Source organism: Oscarella lobularis, chromosome 9, assembly GCF_947507565.1.
Source record: "Oscarella lobularis chromosome 9, ooOscLobu1.1, whole genome shotgun sequence".
NCBI lineage: Eukaryota > Metazoa > Porifera > Homoscleromorpha > Homosclerophorida > Oscarellidae > Oscarella > Oscarella lobularis.
Window position 1 is genome coordinate 2,477,388 of NC_089183.1, and position 25,754 is coordinate 2,503,141.

Here is a 25,754-nt window from a genome sequence, read left to right on the forward strand (position 1 = left end):
ACAAATCACGAAAAGATTTATCGTATATTTCTACTATCACGTGGAATTCTCTATACTGTTTATAAGAAGTGAGTGGCCACGCGCATGTGCTCGCTTCTTGCGTCATAGCTCTCTGCGTTCTTCTCGCGTTCTAGGGCTCGTTCTGCTTGCACACACTGCCTCGCGTGCGTTCAACGTCTCTATTCGCGACGCGTATTGAGAAAACTAGCTATTTTTGCCTTTAGATGGCTTTTTGTCCAAAAATGAATTTCGATTGTCTTGCTCTGCGCATCTGGGATTCCCTTCAGCTTCAAAAAAAATCTCTCCAGGGCATCTCCGTCTAGCAAAGCCATCCTCTGCCTTGCGGCATCCTAGACACAAACATTTTACGAGGCACTACTGTCTAGCATACCTCGATGCGACCCGGCCGGCCGTACCAGGACCGTGCCCAGCTTTCAAAAAGGGGTTTCGAATTTTATATTTATTTTTATTGGTCAATGAAGACGTGATTGACCTACTCACATTTTACATATAACAAGAGTTAGGCTTTAATTATTAAACAGGAGTTTCTTCAGAGGTTGTTGACTCATGTCTCTGTTTCAGGAAGACGTTTCTCTGCCAGACGCCTGTTGTGTGACAATGGTATCTGCATAGCGTGAAAAATCATGCACGTGGCCTATTCAGCAGTAAGCAAAAGAGACCGTACCCAAATATTAGATATTGGCCTTCATTTATCTCTCTCTAGGAGCTTGCGACAAAACAGGTATTCCTACAGGTAGAGATCAAAGACCAATCACTAGTTAAAACATTTATCTAGTTCCTAGAGTCATCATGCAATTGGCACGTACATGAGACTCCAGCACATCATCTTCTACAAAGGACTCTTCGTCCGGTCACGTCTCCATTCCACTTTCTTGATCAAACACGGCGATGCGGTAGTCATTCGTTACGTAGGCCCAAAGGGCAAGCAGACATTCCCTCTCTCCATCCCTTACTTCCGTCCTAGTCCGGGTATGCCGGAGACGTTGCGCCTTGCTCTCGTCGGTGCCGGCATGGGGAAAACCGTTTCGCTTATCTCCGACGGACGATTCAGTGATGCATCTTACGGGTTTAATACAGAAATTTTGATTCGACTTCCTCTCTCTCTCTCTAAATGCCACCCCGACGATTGTCGGTTTTCTAATAGTAGTTGTGAATTAGGCTTTTCTACAAATCGTGGCCAAAAATTGTAGACACCAAATTGCTACAAACTACTGACTGTCATATATACCTACCCGGCAGTTATGCTTCATTTCCCGTTCCAGAACGGAAATGCAGATATAAAGACGTCACGTCACGGACAGTAGACTGCAAGAAAACGTCTGATTTTTTTTTTCTCGACCAAATTGCTACTGTTTTTCTCTTCGAAAACAACCGCAATATTAGCGGCAATCGGAACTCTTTTCTGATGCCATCTATGTCGAATAAGATCTCCCTTTAGACTTTCATTGACACGCTCTTTACCTCTCACAGTGAAGAGAGTATTAGACATTCAACCAGAGCCTCGCAGTCGCGAAATAAGTGTGCACGGAAGCCAGACCAAGCGCCGGGTTTCTTAGGCTAAAATTATGTCACCGATATGTCTGACGACTACGTATAGGTACGTGAATGCTTGCCTCAGCGGAAAGCGTAGGTGCCCCGGTGGAACGTGTTAGCACCGGAGTGAAGTCATCTAAAATGTTCAATGCCCGTCGGCTGTTCTCATACCGCACGTCGTTAAGGTGAAATGACTTCATTGTTTTGATATTTTTCACATCCGAATTCCTTTCGCACGCGAGACCTCCATGCACGAGCTCACTTAGCTAAGTTACTTGTTCACGCCGCTTAAAAACACAGAAAAAAGTTGTTTATACCCTCCTGTCTCCGAGGAGGGAGGAAAACGTACGTAGGCGCTTGATCTTCTTCGCCGTGTGGGCGCGGAAGTGTGAGCGATGAAGGATGGACGTATCCAAATTCGTCTTGATGCCCGTGTGCGGTGCAGTAAATTTTACGTCCTACTATCGTAATAGCGTCGAGATACTAGTAAAGATATACCGCAATAGAAGACCTTGCCTGCAAATATAATTGTTGACTTTAGATCGACTCCTTCGGTCTCGATCTATCCGACGTCAAGCAAATACGTGAGATGCGCTTACGCCCGTGAATCGTGCGGGCAAGAGAGCCTCGTTCCCATACCTTTTTTCGATCCCCTCGCCCAAGGTCTGGTACGCCTACGCCCATTCACGTGGTCCGGAAGGTAGTAGTAATTAATGGACGGTTTCGTAGCGACGTCACGACATTGACGCCGTAGATGACGCTCCCGATCGTGCAGACTTGGTGAGGGGGACCGGCGTCGCCGGGCCCACATCGACGAGACTACGGGCAAGACAGTTTACCCATGCAGGGCTAGCCGCATTTGTGTTCCTTCTAGCGTTCGAATCGAAGATGAAAGTAGGATTATTGGAATAGTAAGTCAATATATGGTGACTCATGCAGACAGGCTCGCGGGCCAAAATAAGACCGTTGACAGGCAAACTTAATTAAGACTAAACGTACTGTAAGTATGATTTCACTTCTTAAGTTCCTAACACTTTGGGAAGTATTAGAGAGGATGTTATGGCTTGTTCAATTGGGCGTGGCCTTTGCTCTATAGTATCCACGGTGCCCACGTCTAAGACCGTAACTATTTCCGCTGTTTACAGTTTACAACCAAAGTGACATCATTCTTTAGTTCTTTCAATGAGGATGTTTTGAATTCTTATCCTCTAAGTTGGGTTTGTTATTCGCGGCGATTACAAACGAAGTATATCGTTCTCAACGATCTAGATAATCCTCACGATGCACGCGAACAGCAGCAACTTTGACGGATAAACGGCCTCCTTCATAGCTACAAATGAATGGTATGGTCGGGAACTATATAGCTCCGGGGAGTGGGAGTCTATAGTGTGGGTCGAAGCCGGCACATTGTGCGCCTATGTGGGCAGAACCCTCTGTGTGTCGTCGCGGTTTAGCTTTTGAGATGACTCGACAAAACGTTTGGGGAAAAAGTTAGGGCGATGCTCCTCTATAAGAAGCAGCCGAGCAGAGCATATTGTAAGCTCAACAGCATTTGTTCGAAATGAAAGCTCTGTTAATTCTCCTTGTAATCGGACTCGTCTGCTTGGTTCGTTCGGACGCCGAATTAGCGCCGAAAGATCTCGAGATGGTATTCTATATAACGACCTCCGCCATCTCAACTCGATCAATATACGTTTTTAGCTCTGCTGTCCGCCGCTACCAAAAGATGCAGAGGACGACATGAAACATCCTTTGGCTTATATCAAACATGACTCCAGCCTACTGTCATTGGCCTTGCCTGGGAACAACTCAGACGTAGACATTTTTCTAACAGAGGTCTACGGTGATAATAATTCTTTGATCTGGTCCACGTTTCCCGGGCGAAAACGCTTAGGCGTTGACACAAACGGAAAATTGGAATTTGATTATGAGGTCGCTTCTCCTTCCTTCCCCATGCAGTCGTTGAATTGTCGATTTCTTTTAGAAAAGAACCACTTTTAAACGTTTAAATCCGTGCAAGCGAAGAGCCATCAAGAGCCTTTACTACCCCTACCAGGTATTATGCGCTACTCGCAACGAAGGTCGCAACGAAAGTCGCAACGAAAGTAACTTCCTTGTGTCGATGAGTGGAAGTAGCGTGGAGGGATTTCGCGTTGACGATTGCAACGATAACACTCTGAGTGGTACACAGTTTTGCAAAAGCACGATCAGTAGCACTGCCCTTTGGAAGAATTACCTTTTCTATCAAATGAGCTATCGCGAGCATAAGTACTTGGCTTGGAAGAAGTGCCTTCCATATACTAGAAGTGGTAAGCAGTGCCCCAAGGAGACTGATGAGAAAACACCACTCCCGTCCGTTGGACCAGAGCGTTGCTCAATCACAGTGTGGCGGATAAAAAGTATTAATTTGAGTTATGACTTTTGCATGCGTGGGTTACCTATGATTTTTCCAAAAGGCACGTGTTCTGCATCGCAAGAAAAAAAGGAAGAAATCTCTATGTATCTCTGTCGTGGGACCTCAAATTCAATTTGGGAAGTCGAAGAAGCTAAGTCAAAGTTTCGGCCAGTTCTGCAATGCAAAGAAGATACTGACACAACTGGTCAGGCGCGTAACCAGGGGGGGGCCTGGGGGGGCACGTGCCCCCCCGAAATTTTGCCAAAGCTAGGTAAAATTTGACGGAGTATTCACCGAAGATGCGCACTATTTCGTCGATTTGCATAACGATAGCGTTTACTGTTCGACTCTGGCAGAATGCGAACTGCTTGCTACTTCTCATGCTCGTTGAACCGAACTTAGACATAGATAAAGCTGTGAAAACGTTTATAGAAGTCGATTTTAGTAGAAAATTGAAATTTATGTAGACGTTTAAATTTTTAGCGAAACTTCTGTATAAGCGCCAGACATAGAAAAACATTATTCAGTAACGAAAAATTAAGATTGACCACGCCCACATTCAAAAAATTTTTCGCGCCTTCGGCGCGAAAAAATTGTGCCCCCCCGACCTCTGAAACCTGGTTACGCCGCTGAACTGGTGACTTTTGTCAAAGCAAAGAAGGGGTAGGTGCGAAGCTGAAGCACCGCTTCACCACATCCTCTGCTACTTCAAGAAAGTTCAAATGCAAATGCGGCAACTTAAGCAGCGTCGTCCTTCGCTTAAGCAAAAATTGAAAGAGATTGCATGCGTGCAAATTAGCTGCGTGCAAAAACTAACCGTTCTTTTTTTCTGAACACATGACGCAAAGCACTGCTGTGATAACCTACCGTTCATGTACCTTTATGCCGTGATTATCTTGTGTCCCAGCCCTAAAAAGAAGTTGTTTCACTGCGATAGTCTTAGAGGAATCAGCTGTAGCGTTCCTTATAGGTGAGAAATGGTTCTCCGAATTACCCATCACCCAGGACTGACGCTGGTATAAGAAAAGAATCACTCAGACTAAAATTGCCGAAGACGAAGCACCTTACTCCTTGTTTCGAATGCGGCTGCATTGCTTTGACGCTGCCGTTCCACCGCTGGTAATTCGTCACGACGTAATTTCAATTTAATAAAGGCAAGCAATTGGCTTCTGAGACGGCTATGTTTAGAGGGGCTTGGATCAAGTTGCAAGTTTAGTGATCATGTTTTCAAATTTGAGCGGTGAATAGCCAATGCGAACAAAAGAAGGCTTTTACGTTTTTCTAAATGTTTTTCTTTGGACATTCGAAAAGAAAAATATGTGAACGGGAAATGTGGTCAAGTTCCATGCAGGTCTGAGTTTGTGCTCTTTCAAAGCAGTTTTAGTGGATTTTTGATTACCACTATTCGGGTTAACACTATTTGCAATCGGTGTGATGTCACCATAGATAATATAGAAGAATATTTTTATCTATGATGTCACTAGTCTATGATGTCACTACGGTGTTACACCAGGGACATTCACACGACTCGAAACCCGGATGTACAGCTCTGACATTCCTGGCGATGACATGGTTTTTGCGTTCTAAACGACGAGGAAAAATCAATGTGATGTTCTGATTGCTGTAATTTGGAGCAGAGAATGGCTCTCTTTCGATTAGAGCCCTCGTTTAGCTTTATTTCACAACTGAAAAACTCTGTTCGACTGTCTGGTACTCGAAAAGGCGAAGATCGGGTCTATGCAGGAAAAATGTGCACGTGAGTGTCCCCTTTTCCATTTCGTAACCCCGGCCAGCGCACCTATCGCTAAGCCACGGATAGTACGTGATGCTAGTCACCCTACTACTTTCTAGTATCCGTGGCTAAGCTAACTCCCTCGTGCAATTACTCCAAGGTTAATCTTGGCTTGAAATAGCAGAAAGGCATGATGAGTGGGGAAATCCCATTGGTGGTTTATTTACCAGCATATACAGTTAGAGACCACGTACGTGCGCAATGTTGGCGTACTCTCCGAGGTCTGACGATGGTCGTACAATAACATATAGTCATTTGCCCGTGCAGCTGACCCTGTAGGCTGTAAGCAATTATTAAGAAAGCTTGCCTATGCAGCGCCAGTCTGTTTTAGTCACTTTTAGTGCGTAGTGAATTATGGAAATTTCGCTACATCGCATTTACAAGCAAAATATTCGCGAACAGAGAACATGCACACCGCGACTTTTAGAGAATTTTCTCTCCAATGTTACTCGTCATAAGTTCGCAAATACTCGGACGTTATTTGAAAAAACGTTGGCCTTGTATCCGGAATCGAATTCCAACAGCGAACCATGACGTCATATCTAAGTCAGTTAAAAGATTCAATAATGTTTCGTGACCCGTTATCCTCGCGTACAATGTTTTAGAGCAGTTTCTCGGTTGACTCAATCGATAGCCCGATTTTCCGGTGAGCAAATGGAACAACTTTTCGACGGGTATTCCCGGATAGGGAGTTCCACCCATAGTCGCTATTTCCCAAAGAACGATTCCGTAAGACCAGCTGGAGATATAGAGGGCTCACACTCCCTTATAAGGCGTCGCAAATTTTTTTCGCTACTTACACGTCGCTATATTCGCTATACGTTTGATATAGAAGCACTTCCGGCGCACACCATCGAAACGGAATGACCCCGCCCTATAGGAAATGGTTGATCTTTTTAGCTAGGAGATTTGTTATCCGCATCGACGTACACGCGACGTTTTTCGGTAGTAGGCAGCCGATTGGAGATCCTTAGCGAGTCCGAAGTCGGATATCTTTAATCGTTGTCCCGCGCAGACGAGAACGTTTCTCGCTGCGAGATCGCGATGAACGCACTATACATAGACGGATTCCTTCCGAATTGATTCAAAAATCCAGTTTATTTTTTCTTACTCCTTTGGAGACGACGAAGTTCATTCCTTCGGCGATTTGCTGCCCAAACGCGAATTGCTTGGCATCGTCGAGTCCGTCGCTTCGTAATTTGCGTAGATAACGATGTAGGTCTCCGAGATCGGCGTATTCCATTACAATTTTACTCACGCCTGAATCTCTCAGTTTACTAAATCGTGTCCCCCCCCCCCCCCCCCCCCCCCCCCACGGCGTTATTTTCGCCTGGTCTTACATTGTTTCTCTATGCAATAACCGTAGACAAGAATGACGTTTTCGTGCCGACCCAAATTGACAATAATTTCGGCTTCCTTTTGAAGCTCCTCTGCGTTGAGTTCCTCTCGCTCTAGACACGGTTAATTATATATATATATATATATATACATGCACTGTACTTGATTTTTGCGTTTACCTGTGAGCATTTTTATTGCTATTTGCTGATAGTAAGCGTCTCCTTGTTTAGTCGTAGTTCGTAGTGTTCCCTGAGCTACTGTTCCAAAATGCCCTTTCCCTGAGATAGGACAGTTTTGCAAATTTAATTCAAAGTGATTGCCAGTGCGTTTACCTAGCGATTTTCCCACTGAGAGACAGCTATTTGGAATGATATTGTTTCCACTCCAAATTTTCTCCTCTTTGACGTCGAGAGAATAAGTTAAGTTGTCCGTGCTTTCGTTTGAGATATAATCGTCGGATCGTCGCTTCCGTTTTCGTATAAGCGCTACTATAACGGCAATTCCAACACCAATGAGAAGCGAAGCAGTAGCGGAAACGGCGGCAGAAATTGTCGCAGACTGACGTGAAGCAGCGTTACGCCTCTCTTGTTGTGATGTTGGAAAGGTACGGTTTGTATAGGCGGCAGTATGGCTGTATATCTCGGTAGTCGTATTGTTAGGCCTCTTTTGTAGATGATTCGTAGGGGTAACACTGTACATATCGGCAGTCGTAGAGATGTGCCTCTCTTGTTGTGACGTCGCTGTCGGTGTCTTCATTGTCGTTGTCACGGTGGAGCTAATAGTAGTTTTCGTATCATCAATTTTGATGATCACCTTGCAACAAGTTTGAGAATTTTGGCGGAAGGTATCGTCTTTGAGACGGCAAAAGAATTTGCCTCGAGACGCGTTGACTGAAGCGCTCTTGATTGTCAAGATACGCTTTAATGTTGATTTGCGTTCATCTTGGTAGCTTTGGCTATTTGCTTTCGTTATCCATTTAACTTCGCGAGAGTGGCCTGCTGCGAAACTTTTCTTCGTACAGCTAACTTTTACAACGTCTTCTCTCGTTACGGAAATGATCTCGTTTTTGATGTTCTTTCCATCGCGCCAGCACTCACAGTCTATCAGAGATTGTTGAGTTAGAAGAATTTTCTTTTCATAGTATAGTTGCCAGTTTACCATCACTAGTTTGTACAGGACTAGAGCCCAATGATAGGAGAAGATAGCCTACAAGGAATTGTACCGCATGCACGTATATTCAGGAGGCCGATTTCTATAGTCAAACCTATGCCCAATATTCGAGCGGAGAAGTTCATTGTTGTCTGACTCACTCGTGACCGACAAGTTTTTCCTCGTACGTGCGTAAAGGGACGTATACCTGGTGCCAGGTGGGGGAGCTTTATCTTGGAAAGGGGTCTGGGAGCACTCGAAAAAATTTGCTGCCGCTATCGACTAATGAGCGGGAGAGACGTCTGTATCTCCGCCTGCCAAATCGATCCTGGGTCCTTTGGCGGCTGCAACTCTTCAGAACGAGTCGAAGCCCATCCGACACGCCCCTTGTTTACCCGCGGTCACGTGGTAAAACATGTGACGTCGCGTGCTTCCAGATCCTTCTCGTTTCCCATAGGGCGGGAAAACGGGAGAAGGGTCTGAGAAGCTTTTTCAAAATCTTTTTGGCGGTTTTCAATAGGCTTATTTGGATTTACGACCTAAAATGCTCGTGTTTGCCTGCAAGACTGGATACCTGTCTTAGAGGCATTTATTTCATTATTGAATTCCACTACATCTTAGTGACTGTATGTGCATTAGACTATATCTGATCAAGGTGTTACTTTTAGCAGTAGAGTTTCTGTTTATTTACTGTAGTTCTGTTTCATCACGATATTACTTGGCAGCTAGAACCTACCACGTCTAGGTCGCAGGCTCTCTCCGTCGACGTCCAGATCCACTCGAACAAAGCCGTCCGGCACCGCGGCATCCATCGTTCACTGTATCACTATGATAGCACTATCACTGTCACGTAGTGATACGTTTGGTGACATCCAAAGCGGCTGAGGTATCGTGCAATACATGAGCATGAGGCCCACGCTGAAGTCGACGGGATCTCATAGCTATCCCGGATAGGGTACTCTCACCTTTTACCAAAACACAGCGCTTTCTTGTCCTCCGTGGAATCTATAGCCGTAATGGAGATCCTATTTGAAGTGAAAGAGCTTTGGACGAAGTTTCAACGCGTTGAATTCAAGCGCAAGTGTGAATTCGGCGTAATGCGATTTACAATTTACTTTGAAGCCTCCCAACCCCCAACCCGCTCTGCAAAAATCGTACACTCGATAAAATATTTGTCACAAAGACAAAAGAAACAGACAGGAACGAAAACGGCACAGAAAATTCGTGTCCCTTTTTCTCAATTCAATCTAGCTCCCATGGCGATCAAACTGATCTGAGCGGGGTCTACACGATCGTTTGAGCTAGTGTTTGTGACAACGTAATCGAAATCAGATTCGCCGCGTCTATTAAGGGCTACGGTTAACCCTTCTCCAAAGACTGTCATGCAAATGCTCGGAGATGCCATAAAATCGTTATCTGGATATAGAGTGACCGCGTAGTGGCCTTCTGATATGCGCTTTGCTTTAACTCTTCCTCCAAACTGGGTAGGAACGTTCAATTGGCCTTCGGAAAAAGTAATGTTTGCTCCAACGCTCTGCATTTGACCGGCCATATCTTCTATCCAGGTGAATCAAGTGGACGGTGTGTTAACTGTGAGCTAAACTTTATATAGATTTTGCGGCCGGATGCTGTGGGTGAATGTTTAGAATGCCAAAGTGACGACGTCGTTACGTCGTTTCCAGAAAGAGGTATTACGAGCACTAATTTCTGGAAAGAAGCTAAGATAGAAAGACGAAACAAAGCTCTTCCTCCCATTGCAGGGAATCCCCCCCCCCCCCCCCCCCCCTCCAACTCCCTCGCTACTTAGCTTCCAGCCTTTTCTATTTGCGGTCCTATTTGCTAATACGCTTAGAACAGGCATACAGAGGTGAACTTCTTTATAAATATTTCTCGTTATAATAAGTGTATAGGCCACGAAAGATGCGAACAGGAGTAAAGCTAGCAAGTTAATTAAGGGCGGCTTTACGTCTCGATCGTAGGAAGTGTACGTTCATTCTTCTCGATCCCACGCATGTAGGGTACCTCCCACTCAATTTTCTTTCCTTTCTTCCTTCCCTCTCCTTTCTCCTCCAGAATGATCGAGCCACTGTCATAAAAGTGACCTTCTAAGCGTGTTCCCCGCTGCATTTGCAAGTGATAGCGCGGCGTTGGCGAGGCATTCGTTTATCTCGCACATTCCATATCGATCTTAGCATTCGTATACCCACGCATTCATAGATCGAACACGTGGCGGTGCACGTGGCCAGAGATTCGCGAGTCGTCTTGCTTTAGCATGGCCGTTCGAATTTCGTCAAAGCCAACGGTCTGATGTTCCAGAGTTGATATATCGATATAAGTCGGGGCGGGGGCTTCTTTGACGTTCATACGGAACGGAGATGAGCTCAGGGTTCAAACGATATCAGAGACTCCAGCCTAAGAAGAGAGAACAAAATTCAAAGACAACATACATATAAGATTAGTCCTATAAATAGTTTCTTCAACGTGGTTACTTACTGTTGACAGATTCGTTTCGACTACGCTGTGCGTAGTATCCATAGTCTTGCTCAGCAATCTTGCACAGTAGAGTCTCCCCAGAAGATTGAATACCATCTTTGCAGGAAATAAAAAAAATTATTATTAGTCATATCTTTTGTCGTGATCCCTCACCGCCCATTGATTCCGTAAGTAAGAATGATGACTTTGAAACCGAGCGCTTGATTCTTTTCGCGAATCGTCTGCATAATCTCCGTGTTCAAACCCAGGGAAATTGCTGGGCCTCCATCTGTCAGAAACAGCATCACTTTGTCTGTAGCCATCAATATAAATATTTATAAAACTTCAAAAGTAATCTTACGCGCGAAATTCGAGGAACTTCCTCGACCCGTCGACGTCATCAAACCATGCACTCTCGTCGATCGCAAGGACGACGTCTTTTGGGGCTCAGGCATGGCCGCCGAAACGTACAAGGGCCTCCCTGGCGAAAAGAAAAGACGTCAAACATTTAGTTAATCAGATTAATTGATTCTTACAACTAAATCTTGGATCATATGATCCACAGTCTTGCGCTTTGAATGCTGGATGGATTGCATTGCCCATTGAGTCAGAGGTCGACCTAAGGCAGACGAACGTAGACGTAGGATCATCCTATCTCCTAAAACGCTAGAAATAATGTCCAGACAATACTAGCAGTGTTTAGGCTTTGTGAAAAATTATGACGTCATATTTCTGACTACATGACCACTCTAGCGTCTATTACATCAATTTTAATACTAAAACAAATCTGGAGAAGGTGAATAAATTAACTAACGCGTTCAATTGGGCGAACAAATGAGATGAGATTCGAATTGACGGAAGTTACCTCGTCCAAAGCGTTATTCGTCCCGAGACTCAGCATACGCTCCGCTTTGTACTTCAAACCCACCGCGATGTCCTTTCGACTCTGATATTTCTGGTTGAGAGCGCCTGAAAGCTGAGCAAACCACTAAAAGTGTAGCTTGCGCGTCGACTGCTGCGCTTCGGTAGCTCAGTCCGTCATATTTGGACTAGAGAACACCGCGGACGACGAGAAGTCGCATACCTTCTGCGGATTTTCCTGGAGAACGGATATCTAAACATCGTTTTTTTTCTGTCTGCGCATGCTCGTGACAGTCCCTTCGAATGCGTTCACGGATTCTCGGCGCTTTGGCGACTTCTCCTCACTACGAAATTGTCGAAGAATGCAAGCTGAGAAAGGAGCAAGGCCCATTCTAAAGTACCACCATCTTTTTTGAAGAATGCTACGTTCCTCTTTGGGGACCCTTGCCAACAAAGCGTATCTAGCTGTTGGTTTATTCGATTATGGGGTCCTCATGCTCGCGACTCTCCCGCACTACGTTCGTCCCTCGCACAGTCGCACTGGGCCTATTTTCTTTTTTCTTTTTCTAGAAACCTCTAGATCGAAACGAAGCAGCGCTTTGTCTTATACTAATCACGCCTTCTAGTATGGCGCAACGTGTGTGAATAGCAAAGGTGGAATGTAGACGGTTCTCTATGAAAGCAGAACGCTTTGGCTACAGCCTATATATAAGCTCTCGATCTCCCTCCCCCCTCGATCCCACTCTCTCTCTCCCTCCCTCTCCAACACCAGCCTGCAGCCACTAGTCACTCAGAGCATTTAACTATGCATCCAGCATAGGTTTGATTAGGCATAATACGAGTCAGTGGATTACAGGTTATTGAGGATTGAGGCGCGTGTACGTGCGCAGTTGCCTCAGCCCTGATCCATCAATTTCTGTCTAATGACACGTCAACTTTCATGCACCAATTAACATAACAGTCAATGTAAAATGGCGGCGACACCTAAGCTTAATTAAACCCACTATTATTAATAATAATAATAACACAAGGAAAGGACAGAAGAAACAAATTTTATAAAAGGCTTCTGTAATGACCTTCAAAAATCTTTTCTCTTGGCGCGCGCGGAATAGCAAAATGCGTCCGCCTTCTGCTCGAAACTTGTCCGCATACATGTGCTTGCAGTAATGAGATCTGCCAACGCCATTGACAGTCATGTTGTCTACGGTAGTAGGTCTGATATACTGGTGCAGGAACTTGTAAGCAACAATGGTAAGTGCCTCGGAATTTCCAGCCACTTTTTTTCCTTGAATTCTGATCAAAAGCCTAACTCGGTTCTATAGCCCAAATCGCTTTTTTCAAGACGTTGCAACTGGCTTCCTGTGATGCCCTCGTCTCTGAACATCTCCGCCTCGTCAACGAATCCAGCATTGGCGACGAAAGAAGCTACGTCGTCAGCTCCCATGTTGCTCAAATCAACTGAGAAACAGCGTTAGCTTATACAAGAAACGACACTCTATCAAGGAAGTGGACCGTTACTTAGCTGCTGGTCTTCTTTCCGCTAAACACCAATTTTCTAGTAAGCGAAAGTTGACAGGTACATATGGCATACCGTTTCGTACTTTGTTGCCTTGACTAAGTTCTACAATATCCCATTTCCTTGTTTCGAGTTTAACTTCTTCCTTGGATGATTTCAGAAAGTTGGATCTGCTTGTTAGAGTAGTACGGTACTTTGACCTGTAGGCATTAATCTCTTCGCGAGTCAAGTGTCCGTCAATGTAAGTTTTGATTACTTATTTCCTAAAATGTATTGTCTATTACAAATGCACTACACATTGTTTACAAATCCAACGTGACATCTAGAAACGTACGTGCCGGCGGATTTTGCTTTGCGTCCTTTCTTTCACAAATCTTCTCAAATAATAAACAATTTCTGCCACCTAAATACAATCTGAGCTTGGATGGAAAGTATGACTCCGGGCAACAGAGAAGCCGTATGCAAGAACGTAAAACAAACTGCAATTTTGCAATACCTAACGAAAGACGTGCATCACCAACTCCTTAGAGTTACCAGCAGCTACTTTATATACGCTCCAGCTTTTAATTAGCAGCTGCAACGTGGTACGTGTTTATCTAAGCAAAAATCAATTTTTTGCTAATACTTCAAGTTATCCGGGCGTGCTTTACGAATCCGAGACTGAAAACGATTTGGCATAAGGACGCTTATCGCCCGATGCTTCGGTTGGGGTAAAAGAATGAACTTCACTGCGCATATAACTGACTGGATGCCTAGCTGTACGAAAAGCGAGAAATGTGGAACAATGTGTCTTACATCGCAATCTTCTGTAGCACGGAGTGCTCTCCATCGATCCGGCTATACATTTTTTTAGGATTTCGATTGATCGAGGCGGCTCCGCGAGTCGCCGTTTTGATGTTTTGTGCAACGTTCACCTTTTTTGACGAAAGCAGTCTATTTCAATTCAAACGGAAAGCTCGGCTAGCTGAATACGAAACACCGGTAAAACTCAAAAAGCAAACAGAAAAAAAGACTAAAGCAGAGCGACATCAAGCAATGCGCGAGCAAGTATCACTTCGTGCTGTCTTTTTAGGCGCTACTGCTGATATGCATCAGCCATGGCAATGAACGTCACACCGGCGTCGAAAAATTGACCAGCTTTTTTCGTCGTGTAAGTGAATTTGAGCTGTTGTGAGGTGTCATCCAGAGCCACAGCGACGTCGCTAGAGAGCGAGGTCAGGGCGATAGCCGGTTTTCCAGTCATTTTTATGCTTGGATCAAGTGTAATGGTGTATTTTCCTTGGCCCGTTTTTTCTCCAGTGATAACTCCGCCGAACTGGGTTCTGGGTTTGCCATCTGTTCCAATAAACGCTCCAATTGCACTGAAATGAGACATAGCAAGCGGTGAAAATGATTCGAAGTGTGTCAGTTTAGGCAAAGAGCGTTCTTTATATATGTACTGCGTGCGAAGGAGTGCCCATGCATGCACTCTTATCTTCTAACTCTTAGCTTCCACTCTTATCTTTCACTAGCTCTTAGCTTCCACTCTTAGCTTCCGAGTACTCTTAGCTTCCACTCTTAGCTTCCTCTGGTATGCATACGCATGATATTAGCATAAATAAATTTAATTTCGGCCTTTTCCATCGCTCGCCCGCACTTACTCTACTTGCATTCGTCTCACTCGTGTACGGTAGAACGTCGCTAAAGTAGTGCTACAGAAGCAACATAAGTTACTGGTTTCTGAAAGTTTTAGTTTACTCACGCGGGTGACATGCTAGATAGGCAATTCGACGAATGCTGGTAGAAGTTGTTGTTGTTTACAAACGCTAAGATATGACGACTATGCCGCCAATTTTCTTGCCTCGGGCCGACAAAAGGAGTCTCCAGCGTGAGACTCAAATGATTCGGACTGCATGGAGTCTTTTGAGGCATCGAATTCAAATTCAGACATTTTCAGTTCCATAACCCTGCGTAGATGTGCGGCTATTTCTGCACAGAATCGCTCCTCGGAAAAAGTACTCTTATTTTTGGTCTATACTGCCAAAAACAGAGGTCATACACCGTTTTTTCCATTTTCATCCGATTGTCTATAGCAGGTTTTTTGCTCAGCGGAAGAAATGTCAACCATAATCGATCTCTTTTTCCGGAAACACGTGTACGAGGTATTTTAGCAAACCTGCTTTAGTGCCAGTCTTGTGCAAATCCTATTCTTTTCTCGAAGGAGTCAGCAACTTTGACCTAAATAAAAATCTTTCACAAGTCAGAGCGGCTTGACCAGATTCCGGTTGACGTGGTGACTGAAAAGGTGAAGTACATCACTGCCCCGGCTGTCTTTCCTAAAACAGCTAAAAATTGGTCAAAACTCGTATCGGGTTTCCTATTGAGAATAAGGAGTAGTAGACGAGCTGCATCGCGGTCGTTCCTTGGGGTCGCTACGGGTGATAGCAATCCGAACGAAAGTAGAGCATCCAATTAAAAAAGAGCTTTTTATAAGGCTTTCTGAGGAGACTGAGGCGGCTTCCTCCGAGACAGGAGTTAGTAGTCTGTTCCAATTTGCCTCTGTTCATGTGCACGAAAGCGAATTAATTAAGTAAGAGGCGTGTCACTGCTCTCGCGAGAAGTCGTCCTTGGCCACCGTCAATCTTAGTGTCGAGAAAAGCCCTAAATTTTTCGAAGTAAGGATGTGGTGTTCTCATCGCGAGTCACATCGTCCTTTGGCTCTATCTTGCGTAGGCTGTTCCGGAGAGAGCTGTACTAGCTGGTCGGTTATGATCTTTCGGAAAGAAGGCAGTTCAGAAAGTGGCCTCCTATTAGGCTGCATGGAGAGACGGATTATATGACGTCGCACCAGGCCGGAGTTAGCGATTTCCATTTGGGATCAGCCATGTGCTAGAATACGACTCTGATAAGTGCGCTGTGCGCATGCGGAACTAACTTTCTGCTGCGTGAGATACACAGTAGCGACTTCGCGGACTATCTATTTGCTCCTGCTCCGTAATCTAGGTGACGCTGGAATTCATGATTCGATAGAGGAGCACGAAACAGAGTGAAATCGAGCATAAAAGAGCCAAGTTGTTTGGCAACGGAGATGAGTATGCATCTCCCCAGGGGTGCGCTTGTGGGTGTAGCCTTGTTGACGGCGACAATGCAAATTTCGGTCGCACACATATAGATAATTGTTTTTGGCGAGCTGCCGGCGTAGTTGACCGCGTGGCAATTCGCTCCGGCAACGATATTAGTTTACCGTCTTTGTGTGAATTTGCTCCAGAAAATGGGCGGTCCCACGGAGACAATCCCAAATTGATAGACCTCGTCTCTGCGCACATCTGCGCGGGAGTGAGGCCACACGCAAAGTGGAGGAGTGTCTCTAGCGTACACACTACGTGCTATATACGAGGCGCGAATCGACTCTGCACTCTCAGAGCCTTTGATCCACCGCTTGCTGCACTTTGCACTCAGTTGTATTATCTAGACTTGAGGCTGTCGTTTTGCTTTTTAAGGATCTCTAGCTTAATAATTCACTTTATACCCAATCGCAAAAGCCTTATTCTCGAGCGAGTGCGAAGACGACGCTCACCGGAGCTACACGACACGTTCCCGCGTCACCGTATTAAAAACACTTCGCACATCGTTTCGTCGTCGTATAGCTAGTAGGTTTGGACAGTCGAAAAGAGTTGTATTGCTTTCCACCTCGAAACAATAAGATCGTTTCTTCCATTTTCGTCGGCTAGTGGTACTATACATTGATCATCAGGTACGCTCACGCTCACGCGATTCTGATCTCATTGGGGATTGCATGCAAAGTCCCCAGCTCTTCTCGTCTATATATAGCTACGTTAGCATCGCTCTAAACTACCTGCGACGAGCACAACCAGTGGTTTGTCGTGTGATCCGAGCGTTTTAGCCGTCTCGAAGTCGCTCTCGTTCATCCAGACGTCCGTCGAAGTGTGAGCTCGAGATCGTTCAAACACACTTGACTGACTCTTCGTCGAGAATTCGGCTCATATCGCTGCAAAACGCGACAAGCTCTTGGCGCTACGTACGACAAGATCTGGAAGAAAAGAGATCGAACGTCGTACTTAGAAAGAACTCGATCGAACGCCGCCCTTTTTTCCCCTACGGATTCGTTTCGTTTCGCTCTTCCTCAACAACTTGACTGATCGGCGGAAGATCGGCGGAAGATCGCGACAGATTACATTGTTTACACCGCTGAGGAGTCAGGACTTCACGTCCCGTAGCTAAAAAGCCCGGATTTTGTCGCCACGCTTTTGGATCGACGTTCTATCCGCCCCTGGAATTAGCCGACGCGCCTTCTGCAACGCCGTCCGAACTCCAAATCGGAGTGCTTCAGTAAGTTTTCGGTAGAAATGTAGTTTGCATGGGGGCCCCCACTCCCGTTTTCCTCGCAACGGACTCAAGCAAAGACGAAAGCGATTATCAGCAACATTGTGAATGTCCAGAGTAGCTCGTATGCTCCGCCCTCCATGCACCTGCGTTCCTGAAATAAAGACGAGTTCAATCTAGAAACTTTCGATAAGGATACCTTCCACCTATTGTTCCACGAACGCGTGACGATGTCACGAGTATTAGCTACATGTAGTTCTACATATCTATCTCAATCCATGACGTCTCTCTCACCTCGAACGTCGATCCAAGCCACGTCGATAAAGCAATCTCTATGTCTGTGTGTCTCTAGCTCTATGAACCAAGTCTTATTTTTCTGCTGTAGTGCCACGCTTTTCATAATGAAACACAACGAAGAATGTACTTAAAAAACACAGACGGTTTGAATTCTCGCGCAGAAACAATTTCAAAGACGGATTCTTTAATTAAAGAAGTCAGAGTCCTCAGTATATCACTTCTCAGTTTATCCGCAGAGACGCGAGTGGCAAGTAGTGGGCCGGGAGCAGCGCATTGTACGTGTGTAGAAGTGGTAATCGAATAGGAGCAAGAACCGGTTCTTTTCGGCATAACATACATATACGTATGTATAAGCTCTAAATGAAGTTGGCCACAAAAACGGTTCTCTGGCTCACACTATAAGTTCAAGGTAGCCGATTTCGTGAATTTATTCTAATCTTTAATTTTTGAAAATTAATTAAGGTTAGTCCCGATTAAATAACGTAAATGATTTCTGACGTTACGCTTTTGTTGGGAACCACTGACTGATGGAGCAGGTTAGCCCGCGGAAGATAAAGCTAAAGCTGCTTCTCGTCCTCATTTCTTTTGCGTAGGAGTTGGGGGGTCCTGCATTGCGCTTGAATGGCTGCGTGTAAATCCCCGGTTTGTTTATTTTTTGGCCATGATCCAGGTCGTCAAGTGTGGCTGAGCGAAACGTTATCGTTGCTCAAAAGGACAGTCGTCGATTTCTAGCCCATCGCATCCGCCACTTCCTACTTTTTTCATTTCGTAGCTTTTTGGAGCATCGATCACCATGCGTGCACTAGGAGTCTTGACGGTGCAGTTATGAAGCTGCTGATCATGCAGCTCTCACAAGCGTCCCATTCCTTTAGGAGGTGAGGTGGCTCATGCAGACTGCGCGTATGAATGGGAATGCATTGCGTTTTTTATTACTCCAAGAAAAGCATACTCCCGTACGTTGCTCCACCCGATTTACAGCCATACCAACGATGGCTGCATGCAGCATAGGAAGCAGCTAAAGTATACTAGAACTGCCAAAGTGCTTTGGCTCTGCTCTGCGCGTCGTCACGGATCAAGTTCTTTGAGAGTTTGACGATCGACCGGTTGTTGAATCCGCGCACGATTTCTGCGCGATCAATATGCATATATGCCCGAAGGCACTTGCGTTGACCGCGCGAATCCAGCTAAGTGGGACGCTATCTAATCTAGTGGCGTACGTGGGAAGCATAAATTTAAGCAAGACAAATCAAACATGCATGAAACCTATAACCCGCGCCGAGGGAGGTCGCTTATCGAAGATTCATAGGTGAGCCTCAGTGCGTTGAGAAAGTAAACGACAATAGAGCGTTCGAGGGCCGCATAGACGCACCAATTCGTCAAAAATTTTTTTTCCGAAAGGTTTTTCCGCGACGTGCATGGCGGGCATATATAGCGCATAGTCTTGTTGCATGGGATCTCCCGTCCCTCCGTCACGCGCGCGCGAGAGCTCTGATAATTAATCGTCCTTCTCTTATGCGGTTTCAAAACAAAGCGGAACGTGCGTGCGTGACCTCGTCACAGAGTCGACTGCAAAGGCTCCTGCATCTGCATCTGGCACCATGCTATCTATGCTGGCACCATGCTACGCGGGAGGCGGAGGGGCTGAGCTGAATGATGTTGTTGAAACAATTTGCATGTAACGTCGTTTAGCGTACTAGACCTTGATGAATTTGAGCAAAGACTTATCAGAGAACAAGCTAGTCTTGCGAAATGGTTATTGGATAAACGATACGCTCCATGCAGAGCGGCAGCGTTGACCAAGAGTATTCGCGGATCGACGTATAGGCGACGTGTCGTAAGCTTTGTTTGATTTGCTCCTCTAACGCGGTATTCCTTTGTCACTCTCAACTGACTCGGTTATTCAAACCTTCACATTGGCGACCAATTAAGTGCATGCATGGCTCGTCAAGCTTGGGTTGCCATGAATTGCCCCGGGAGGTTCTATCCTCTTTGTATAAGCATAGCATGTTTTAATTTGCATTTATCTCTGCAGGATTTGAGACGACGTTGTTCGCAGTGCCTAGCTAGCTTTCGTTTCGACTGATTTGTGTAGAGAAAATCCTCGCTTTTGTCATTGCCAGGCATATTGGCGAAGCATCGCCCGTTGCATTTTTTATTACATCCATAAAACACACAGAAACTAGCATGCAACACTCATGAAGTCTGCAGAGACACGGCAGGGATTATCCAGAAGCGCGGAATGGTTACGCTTTCAGCGTCTTGCAGCGGCTTATATACGAGTTCCCAGCAACACATTCAAAATAACCATAGCAGCAAAGGGCGCAACTAACAAAATCACGATGTCTAGCCCCAGGACAAATACACTGTGTATGCCCATGAAGACATTCAGTGTTCTTTGACTCAATTAACACACTTGTTGGCGTCGCAGCGCAAGCCGTCGCAGCACAACTTTGCTTGATCGGAAACGGTTAGCTGCTCGAGATTGTCTGTACTATTCAACTGAAGACACGGCGATCCTTCGTCGCGGCACCGGTGCTCTATGATTTCGTAACGCACAACGGACGCCTCGTGCACCCAGAATGTCGCAAGAAGGAAAGCCAAGGCGTAGAGCATCATCACAGCTTTTGAGAGTCGGAGGTGAACAATGCAGTCTTCGGCCTAGTGAGATGCTTTTGTAGGGGGTCTGCTTGTTTTGATACGACCTTCCTTTTGTATTGCACGAGCTTCGTGCAAAATTCTGCAAAATTGGGCGGGCTCTTGCGTCTGTCTCATGGCACCCTGGGAGATATTATCCAGGATATAGATACCCAATCGCAATTGCTGCGGCTATTTGCCCGAGAGTCGGCCGAATAGTGAGACGGCTATTCGCCCGAGAGCTAGCGAACTATATAGGCATGTACCTAACCCTACACCGATCGCGTCACGTGCCCCGCGGAGCACGCATCCGGTCCTCGCTATCTCCCTATATTATCTCTGCTCGCAGCACCCCCGCCTGTTGAGCTATCGCGACGTGCGTAGGTGCGATATCGCACGACTTTTATACAGTAGTGCATTTATGCGTATATAGTGCGCTAGACTTCTCACTATACAGCCACACCGAATCGCACAAACTTCAGGCTTATTCTCGAGCAAAGACGGAATATAGCCATTGCGCGTCTCTACAGCTATATATAGACATTGTACGTCACTGACGAACGACGCCCGGATAGTCCCCAGCAAAAAAGCCGAAGCGTTGGCGAATAGCGGTATTTGTTCACCCGACCGCGTCAGTAATCTGCTCTACTGATAAGATCGAGACCGCTAGGAGCTACGAACTTCGTTCGTCGACCGCATCTTGATGAAAACGGTCCTTGCGAAGTCGTATCAAGTACGAAAGCGATCAGAAAGCGATCAAAAAGAACGTTTGAAACGATTCCCTAAAGCGTCGCATCCGCCAAAAGGAACTAAGCGCCTGTGTCCTTCGTGCAACGATAACATCGAAGAAGAAGGGCTTCCCTATTTCGCTGCGACTTCAAATTTCGTGAGTTTGCATGCATGGGCATTAGGCCTCTGCCTAACGAGAACGTACTCTATCTGCATGATGCTATATTGAGAGACTATGGAATGCATGCATGAGCTACTCGCTTCGCTTATGTTGACATGCAATAGACTGCATTGACGTTCGACTATTTAAGTCTCGAGACTTCCTGGCTCAATATAACGGTAACTATGGAGGCGGAGAGGTCGTGACGCGACAGCAAAATTTATTTTGATCGACTTTTATAGCAAGGGCAATTTCAAATACACCATACGCGCACAGAACACAGAATTAAAAAGACTACTTCAAAAAAACATGCACCAAAGAAATTCTATATGCGCACAGTCGTGCATGATCTCGCGCCGCGGTCAATTCTCCTTTCTGTTAAGTGCGCCGCATTGGCAAAAGGGAACGGGTGGAAAACGGGTTTCACAACCACCGTAGCTTCTACCGCAGCAATCTTCGCATTGCGGCATTGCAGGGGCATTGCGATGACAAATTTCGTACGTAGCGTTGCAGCAATAAACTCCCACTTTCGCGCAGCACGTGCAAAATTCCCGAAACGGATTCGTATCGCAGGAATCGGTGGTAAATCCACTGCAGCACGTCGAACACGCAGGATAAAAGGGCGCAAAACGATTGGGACACACGCGCCTGGGCGGCGGTAACATATCTGGCGGCGGTCCGAAATTTTCATTACAGCACGTAACTCCTCCAGGAGTGCACACGCCAGTGTCCCCACTCAGATGATCTTTCATGACGTTGGCGGGGTGGCGGCCGTAGCAGAGGGCAGCCAGTGAGACGGCGAGGACGAGCTTAAGCATTGTTCGATCAGTCGAGTTTGTATTGTTGATCTGTAAAGGCGATCACTTTATATACTGCAGCCGGTTACTACCCCCGCCTGGGAGGAAAACTCCGCACCATCTGACGCTTGGGGGAGGATACTCGCGGTTGATTTTCTCGTTTCACCACACACGCGTACGAACGAGACCACAGTCAGTTGTAAGTGCAAAATTTGCTAATCCATGCATAGAGCTTAGTTAATTTTGTGGTTGCTCCACTGCTGCAGCTGGAACACGCAGAAAAAGTGCATCACTAATGGGACACACCCGGGGCAGCAGTATCGAGCGCGGCGATTGGAAATCTTCATTACAGCACGTAACCCCTCCAGCAGTGTCCTCACTCTGATGATCATCTTTTATTGTGTTAGCTTGGCGGTCACCGTAGCAGAATGCAACCAGATGTGTTCAATCGATCGATCAAGTTGATTTAATAGTTGCTCGATAGAAAAGGAGATCGCTAATATTTGGTTTGAGGGGAAAACCCTGCCCCATCTGACGGGGAGGAGACTAGGATGATTTCTCGTTTCACCGCAAACGCGTGAGAATTCCGCGGGGGTGGAAAAAGATCGCGGCATGTGGTCTCCGACTCTCGAAAAACATCGTCAGCTGTACAGTAGGTCTATATACGGGATAAACGATGTCCGGCAGGTCAAGATCTCTCGTTCTACGACGGCGACGGCGACGGCCTCGCCACTTCTCGATTAGGATTAGATCGAAGCAAGGATCAGAAGTCAAGTAAGGATATCTGGGAGATCGAACGCGGGGCCCCCCAAATTTTCAACACATCAATACACGAAACACCGTCCACGTACACCCAAACAACATGCACGCAGTGAATAGTCACATCGTCATTAACCGGCTTTTTCACTTCTGAACTCCACATTGGCATATTTGAGAATGATTCCGGGTGCACGTTTCCTTTGCATGCGAAACGCAGCAGTCTTGACAGTTCGGCAATTGCGAAAAGGCCTCGCACTCCTTATAAGAACCGCGACAACACTGTGCATTCGTTTCGGCGCGGCATGATGTGCAGAAGGGCGGCTGCGAGCGGCTGCATGCACGGGCCCTTGATGTTGCCGCTGCAGCAACTAGCGCACAGGGCGTAATCTTTGCAGTTCTGCGGGGCGCTTTTGCAGCAGACGATTCCCCCCGCGCGTGCATTTGAAATCGTCGATGCTGTAGTAAAGGGAGGCGAGTAGCGAAACAAAGAGCGTCAGTCGGGCGAGCATTGTTGACGAAGAGGCGAGAATAAGCGGCCCGTATGGGCTGTAGTGAGTAGACAGGACGTATCACATATAGAGGTGCCTACTAGTAGTTCCTCTTCAAAATGCACAAACGACACGAAACAGAAACGCAGATGCACCGAAAGTTTTTCTGTTCTGTCTAAGTTTCCGCGCCACAGCGGCATATGGAGGGGCGACGTTTCGTGCATATTGCGATTGGCGATGGCACGCAGCAATCGCGACAGTTGGGAAACTGGGACAGCTCCTCGCACTCCTTGTACGACCCGCGACAGCAGTACGTGTCGCTTTCCGCGCAGCACGTGCAAATCGTAACTCGGCGGTTTCGTGTAGCTGCAGATTCCGGTGATATTTTGGCTACAGCAACCGACGCACGACGGATAATTCTCGCAGTTCGTGGAACTGCTTCTGCAGCTCGTCGTTCCTCCAGGCATACAGGTCGTCAGGTCAACGTTGACGCTATAGTAGAGAGCCAATAGAGAGAGGACGACTATAAGCCAGTACATGTTTAAGATTGAGACGAGCAATTAATTAAAAGCAGCGTCCCGAAGGTGTAAAGTAGTAGTCGCACCTCGCTCTTGGCGTGATGATTGAATGAGAGAGCATTTAGCCTGCATTTATTAACCGCTGAAGTGATAGAAAACTCTCCCTACCTCTTTCGTTCTGGATTCCTTTATAGAGAAGGTCGCTCGTTCTGTAGGCGCGCTCGGAGACGAGGCAAATTCTTATGATGCAAATGGAACAATTTCGACAGACACTTTAACAGCATCACGACAATTTCAGCGACGCATGCAGCAAAAACTCGGCAACTATAAGTTCAACACTTAATTGTCTTCAAGACAAGAGCAAGTAGGTACACCGAAACGTTTTGTGCACATGTAGCCCGTACAGCAGTCCTCGTCGCAATTTGGAAGTCCGGGATCGTCGAGATAGCAGTCTTTTACATCTCCAGCACAGCATGTCACATCTGTCGCGCAACACCTGCACATTAACTGATTCGAACGGCAGTGACTCGTCGTTCCGTGGCAACATTCGGAGCACTTTCGGTCATCGACGGAACACGTTTGGTTTGCTTTTTCATTGCAGCACGGAGTTGCTACGGAAATGCAGTCGTTGGCGCTGTAGGAAAAGGCGGCGAGAGAAATGACAAGGATAAACTTGTACGTGTCAAATGGAGTAATCGCGACGGCAGAATGAGCAGAAAGAGCTATAGTCGTGTCGCTTATATACCGGGGTCTAAGAACGTGCTCCATCTGACGCTACACGGAGAGGATGAGGTAATGCTTCCGTTTCACCACACAGAGAATCACAGTCAGCTGAACGACCACGACCGCAGTAGGCCACAGTCAGCTGTAGGACGTTGATTATATCCATCCGCGGTCTCGTGATCGAGGAAGTCTCGTGATCGAGGAAGCTACTCGTTTATATTTGAAAAACACTCTCTATATCAGACGATGTTGGCATTTCGATCTCGATTCACCAACGTGTGCATATGACGACGCAGCCCATATATCTCTTTGAGGCGGGCGCGGATATAGTTTATTCAAAGACAAGTGTAGCGCGTGAGCGTGGCTGGCTCCACCCGATACTCATGCGTGATGCCTCGGGGAAAATAAGAGCATGCTCCAGCTGACGCTTGCTTTACGGTTAGGTGCATGCCGCGCGTCCTGAGGAGTCACTTCTTTACTACGTACATTCACCCCAGAAAACATGATATAAAATTTTCATAATTTCTTACATTTTTAGCGTTAAAACGCTATCCGCGTCAAGATGGAGCTACCTGGTGGCAGTGTGAGGACTATCCGGAAGCGGGGGGCGTTGGTGCCCAGCAAATGTAGAAACGCCTTCATTAGTCATACATTTATTCTACAGGATTCTATAGCCCGTTGCCAAAGACTCTTGTTTCTGGACTAAATGACAAGTGCCACTGAAAGTATATATTCCAAATATCACATCCAGCATACCTAACCTCATGGGTTAATACGTATTGTACATACCAACGTCTTTTTTACTGATTTATATTTAGAGGCATTGAGTCTCTGGCTGCTGTCCATGCGTCATATGCTGTCATGATGCCGTGACGTGAAACATTAGAAAATCTAGGCTCTTTAATATGTCTCAGGCTATAAATCTGACTTCACAATGACGGGACCGTGTGACGTCTCCGTATTACGTGTATAGACATTACTGAAAATACTGATTATTACTATCTTGTTCACGTGACTTCTCACGTGATCTATTGCCTATTTTTCGCGTACAGCACGCAGGCTCGCTCGCGTAACGTTTCCAGATCGATGGTCTAAGCTAAGCGGTGGCGCGCATCGTCAAATCGCAGCAGGCCCAATCGTCTGCGATCTCGACGCGACGATGACGCTCCCAGTAATTAGTTGACAGCTAACATTCTCAATTTGGCTATTATTAGCTAATCGAATCACTCGCACATGCCAAACGCGTCGC

The 25,754-nt window shown here is 46.3% G+C and overlaps 1 protein-coding gene and 6 long non-coding RNA genes across 10 annotated transcripts; 4 read left to right on the top strand and 3 right to left on the bottom strand.

Moving 5' to 3' along the window:
* Positions 1-105: 105 nt before the first annotated feature.
* On the top strand, positions 106-1,460 carry LOC136191271 (uncharacterized). The gene is made up of 4 exons (XR_010670813.1): positions 106-164; positions 225-665; positions 725-754; positions 804-1,460. It is a non-coding gene; the product is annotated as an uncharacterized lncRNA (long non-coding RNA).
* LOC136191267 (uncharacterized) lies at positions 448-2,142 on the bottom strand. Of its 2 annotated transcripts, XR_010670809.1 has the most exons (6): positions 1,635-2,142; positions 1,483-1,578; positions 1,254-1,433; positions 828-1,185; positions 686-748; positions 448-625 (listed from the first exon to the last, which is right to left on the bottom strand). It is a non-coding gene; the product is annotated as an uncharacterized lncRNA (long non-coding RNA). The 2 variants fall into 2 exon arrangements; XR_010670808.1 differs by having other exon boundaries at positions 828-1,433.
* A 74-nt stretch (positions 2,143-2,216) lies between these two features.
* On the top strand, positions 2,217-4,147 carry LOC136191269 (uncharacterized). 2 transcript variants are annotated; one of them, XR_010670812.1, is made up of 6 exons: positions 2,217-2,676; positions 2,729-2,771; positions 2,824-3,202; positions 3,256-3,486; positions 3,539-3,953; positions 4,011-4,147. It is a non-coding gene; the product is annotated as an uncharacterized lncRNA (long non-coding RNA). The 2 variants fall into 2 exon arrangements; XR_010670811.1 differs by having other exon boundaries at positions 2,729-3,202.
* A 1,923-nt stretch (positions 4,148-6,070) lies between these two features.
* On the bottom strand, positions 6,071-8,619 carry LOC136191259 (fibroblast growth factor receptor 3-like). The gene is made up of 10 exons (XM_065979581.1): positions 8,344-8,619; positions 8,238-8,285; positions 7,412-8,179; positions 7,259-7,357; positions 7,082-7,192; positions 6,853-7,001; positions 6,672-6,794; positions 6,542-6,615; positions 6,337-6,480; positions 6,071-6,283 (listed from the first exon to the last, which is right to left on the bottom strand). The coding sequence occupies exons 1-10, from the start codon at positions 8,372-8,374 to the stop codon at positions 6,187-6,189; spliced, it is 1,644 nt and encodes a 547-aa protein (XP_065835653.1). The 5' UTR covers positions 8,375-8,619; the 3' UTR covers positions 6,071-6,186.
* Positions 8,620-10,101: 1,482 nt separating this feature from the next.
* On the bottom strand, positions 10,102-11,811 carry LOC136191266 (uncharacterized). 2 transcript variants are annotated; one of them, XR_010670807.1, is made up of 6 exons: positions 11,566-11,811; positions 11,237-11,319; positions 11,062-11,181; positions 10,875-10,989; positions 10,722-10,817; positions 10,102-10,640 (listed from the first exon to the last, which is right to left on the bottom strand). It is a non-coding gene; the product is annotated as an uncharacterized lncRNA (long non-coding RNA). The 2 variants fall into 2 exon arrangements; XR_010670806.1 differs by having other exon boundaries at positions 10,875-11,013.
* Positions 11,812-18,173: 6,362 nt separating this feature from the next.
* LOC136191273 (uncharacterized) lies at positions 18,174-18,950 on the top strand. The gene is made up of 3 exons (XR_010670815.1): positions 18,174-18,233; positions 18,291-18,572; positions 18,637-18,950. It is a non-coding gene; the product is annotated as an uncharacterized lncRNA (long non-coding RNA).
* A 3,759-nt stretch (positions 18,951-22,709) lies between these two features.
* Positions 22,710-25,458, top strand: LOC136191272 (uncharacterized). The gene is made up of 4 exons (XR_010670814.1): positions 22,710-22,791; positions 25,044-25,131; positions 25,180-25,273; positions 25,324-25,458. It is a non-coding gene; the product is annotated as an uncharacterized lncRNA (long non-coding RNA).
* Positions 25,459-25,754: the final 296 nt, after the last annotated feature.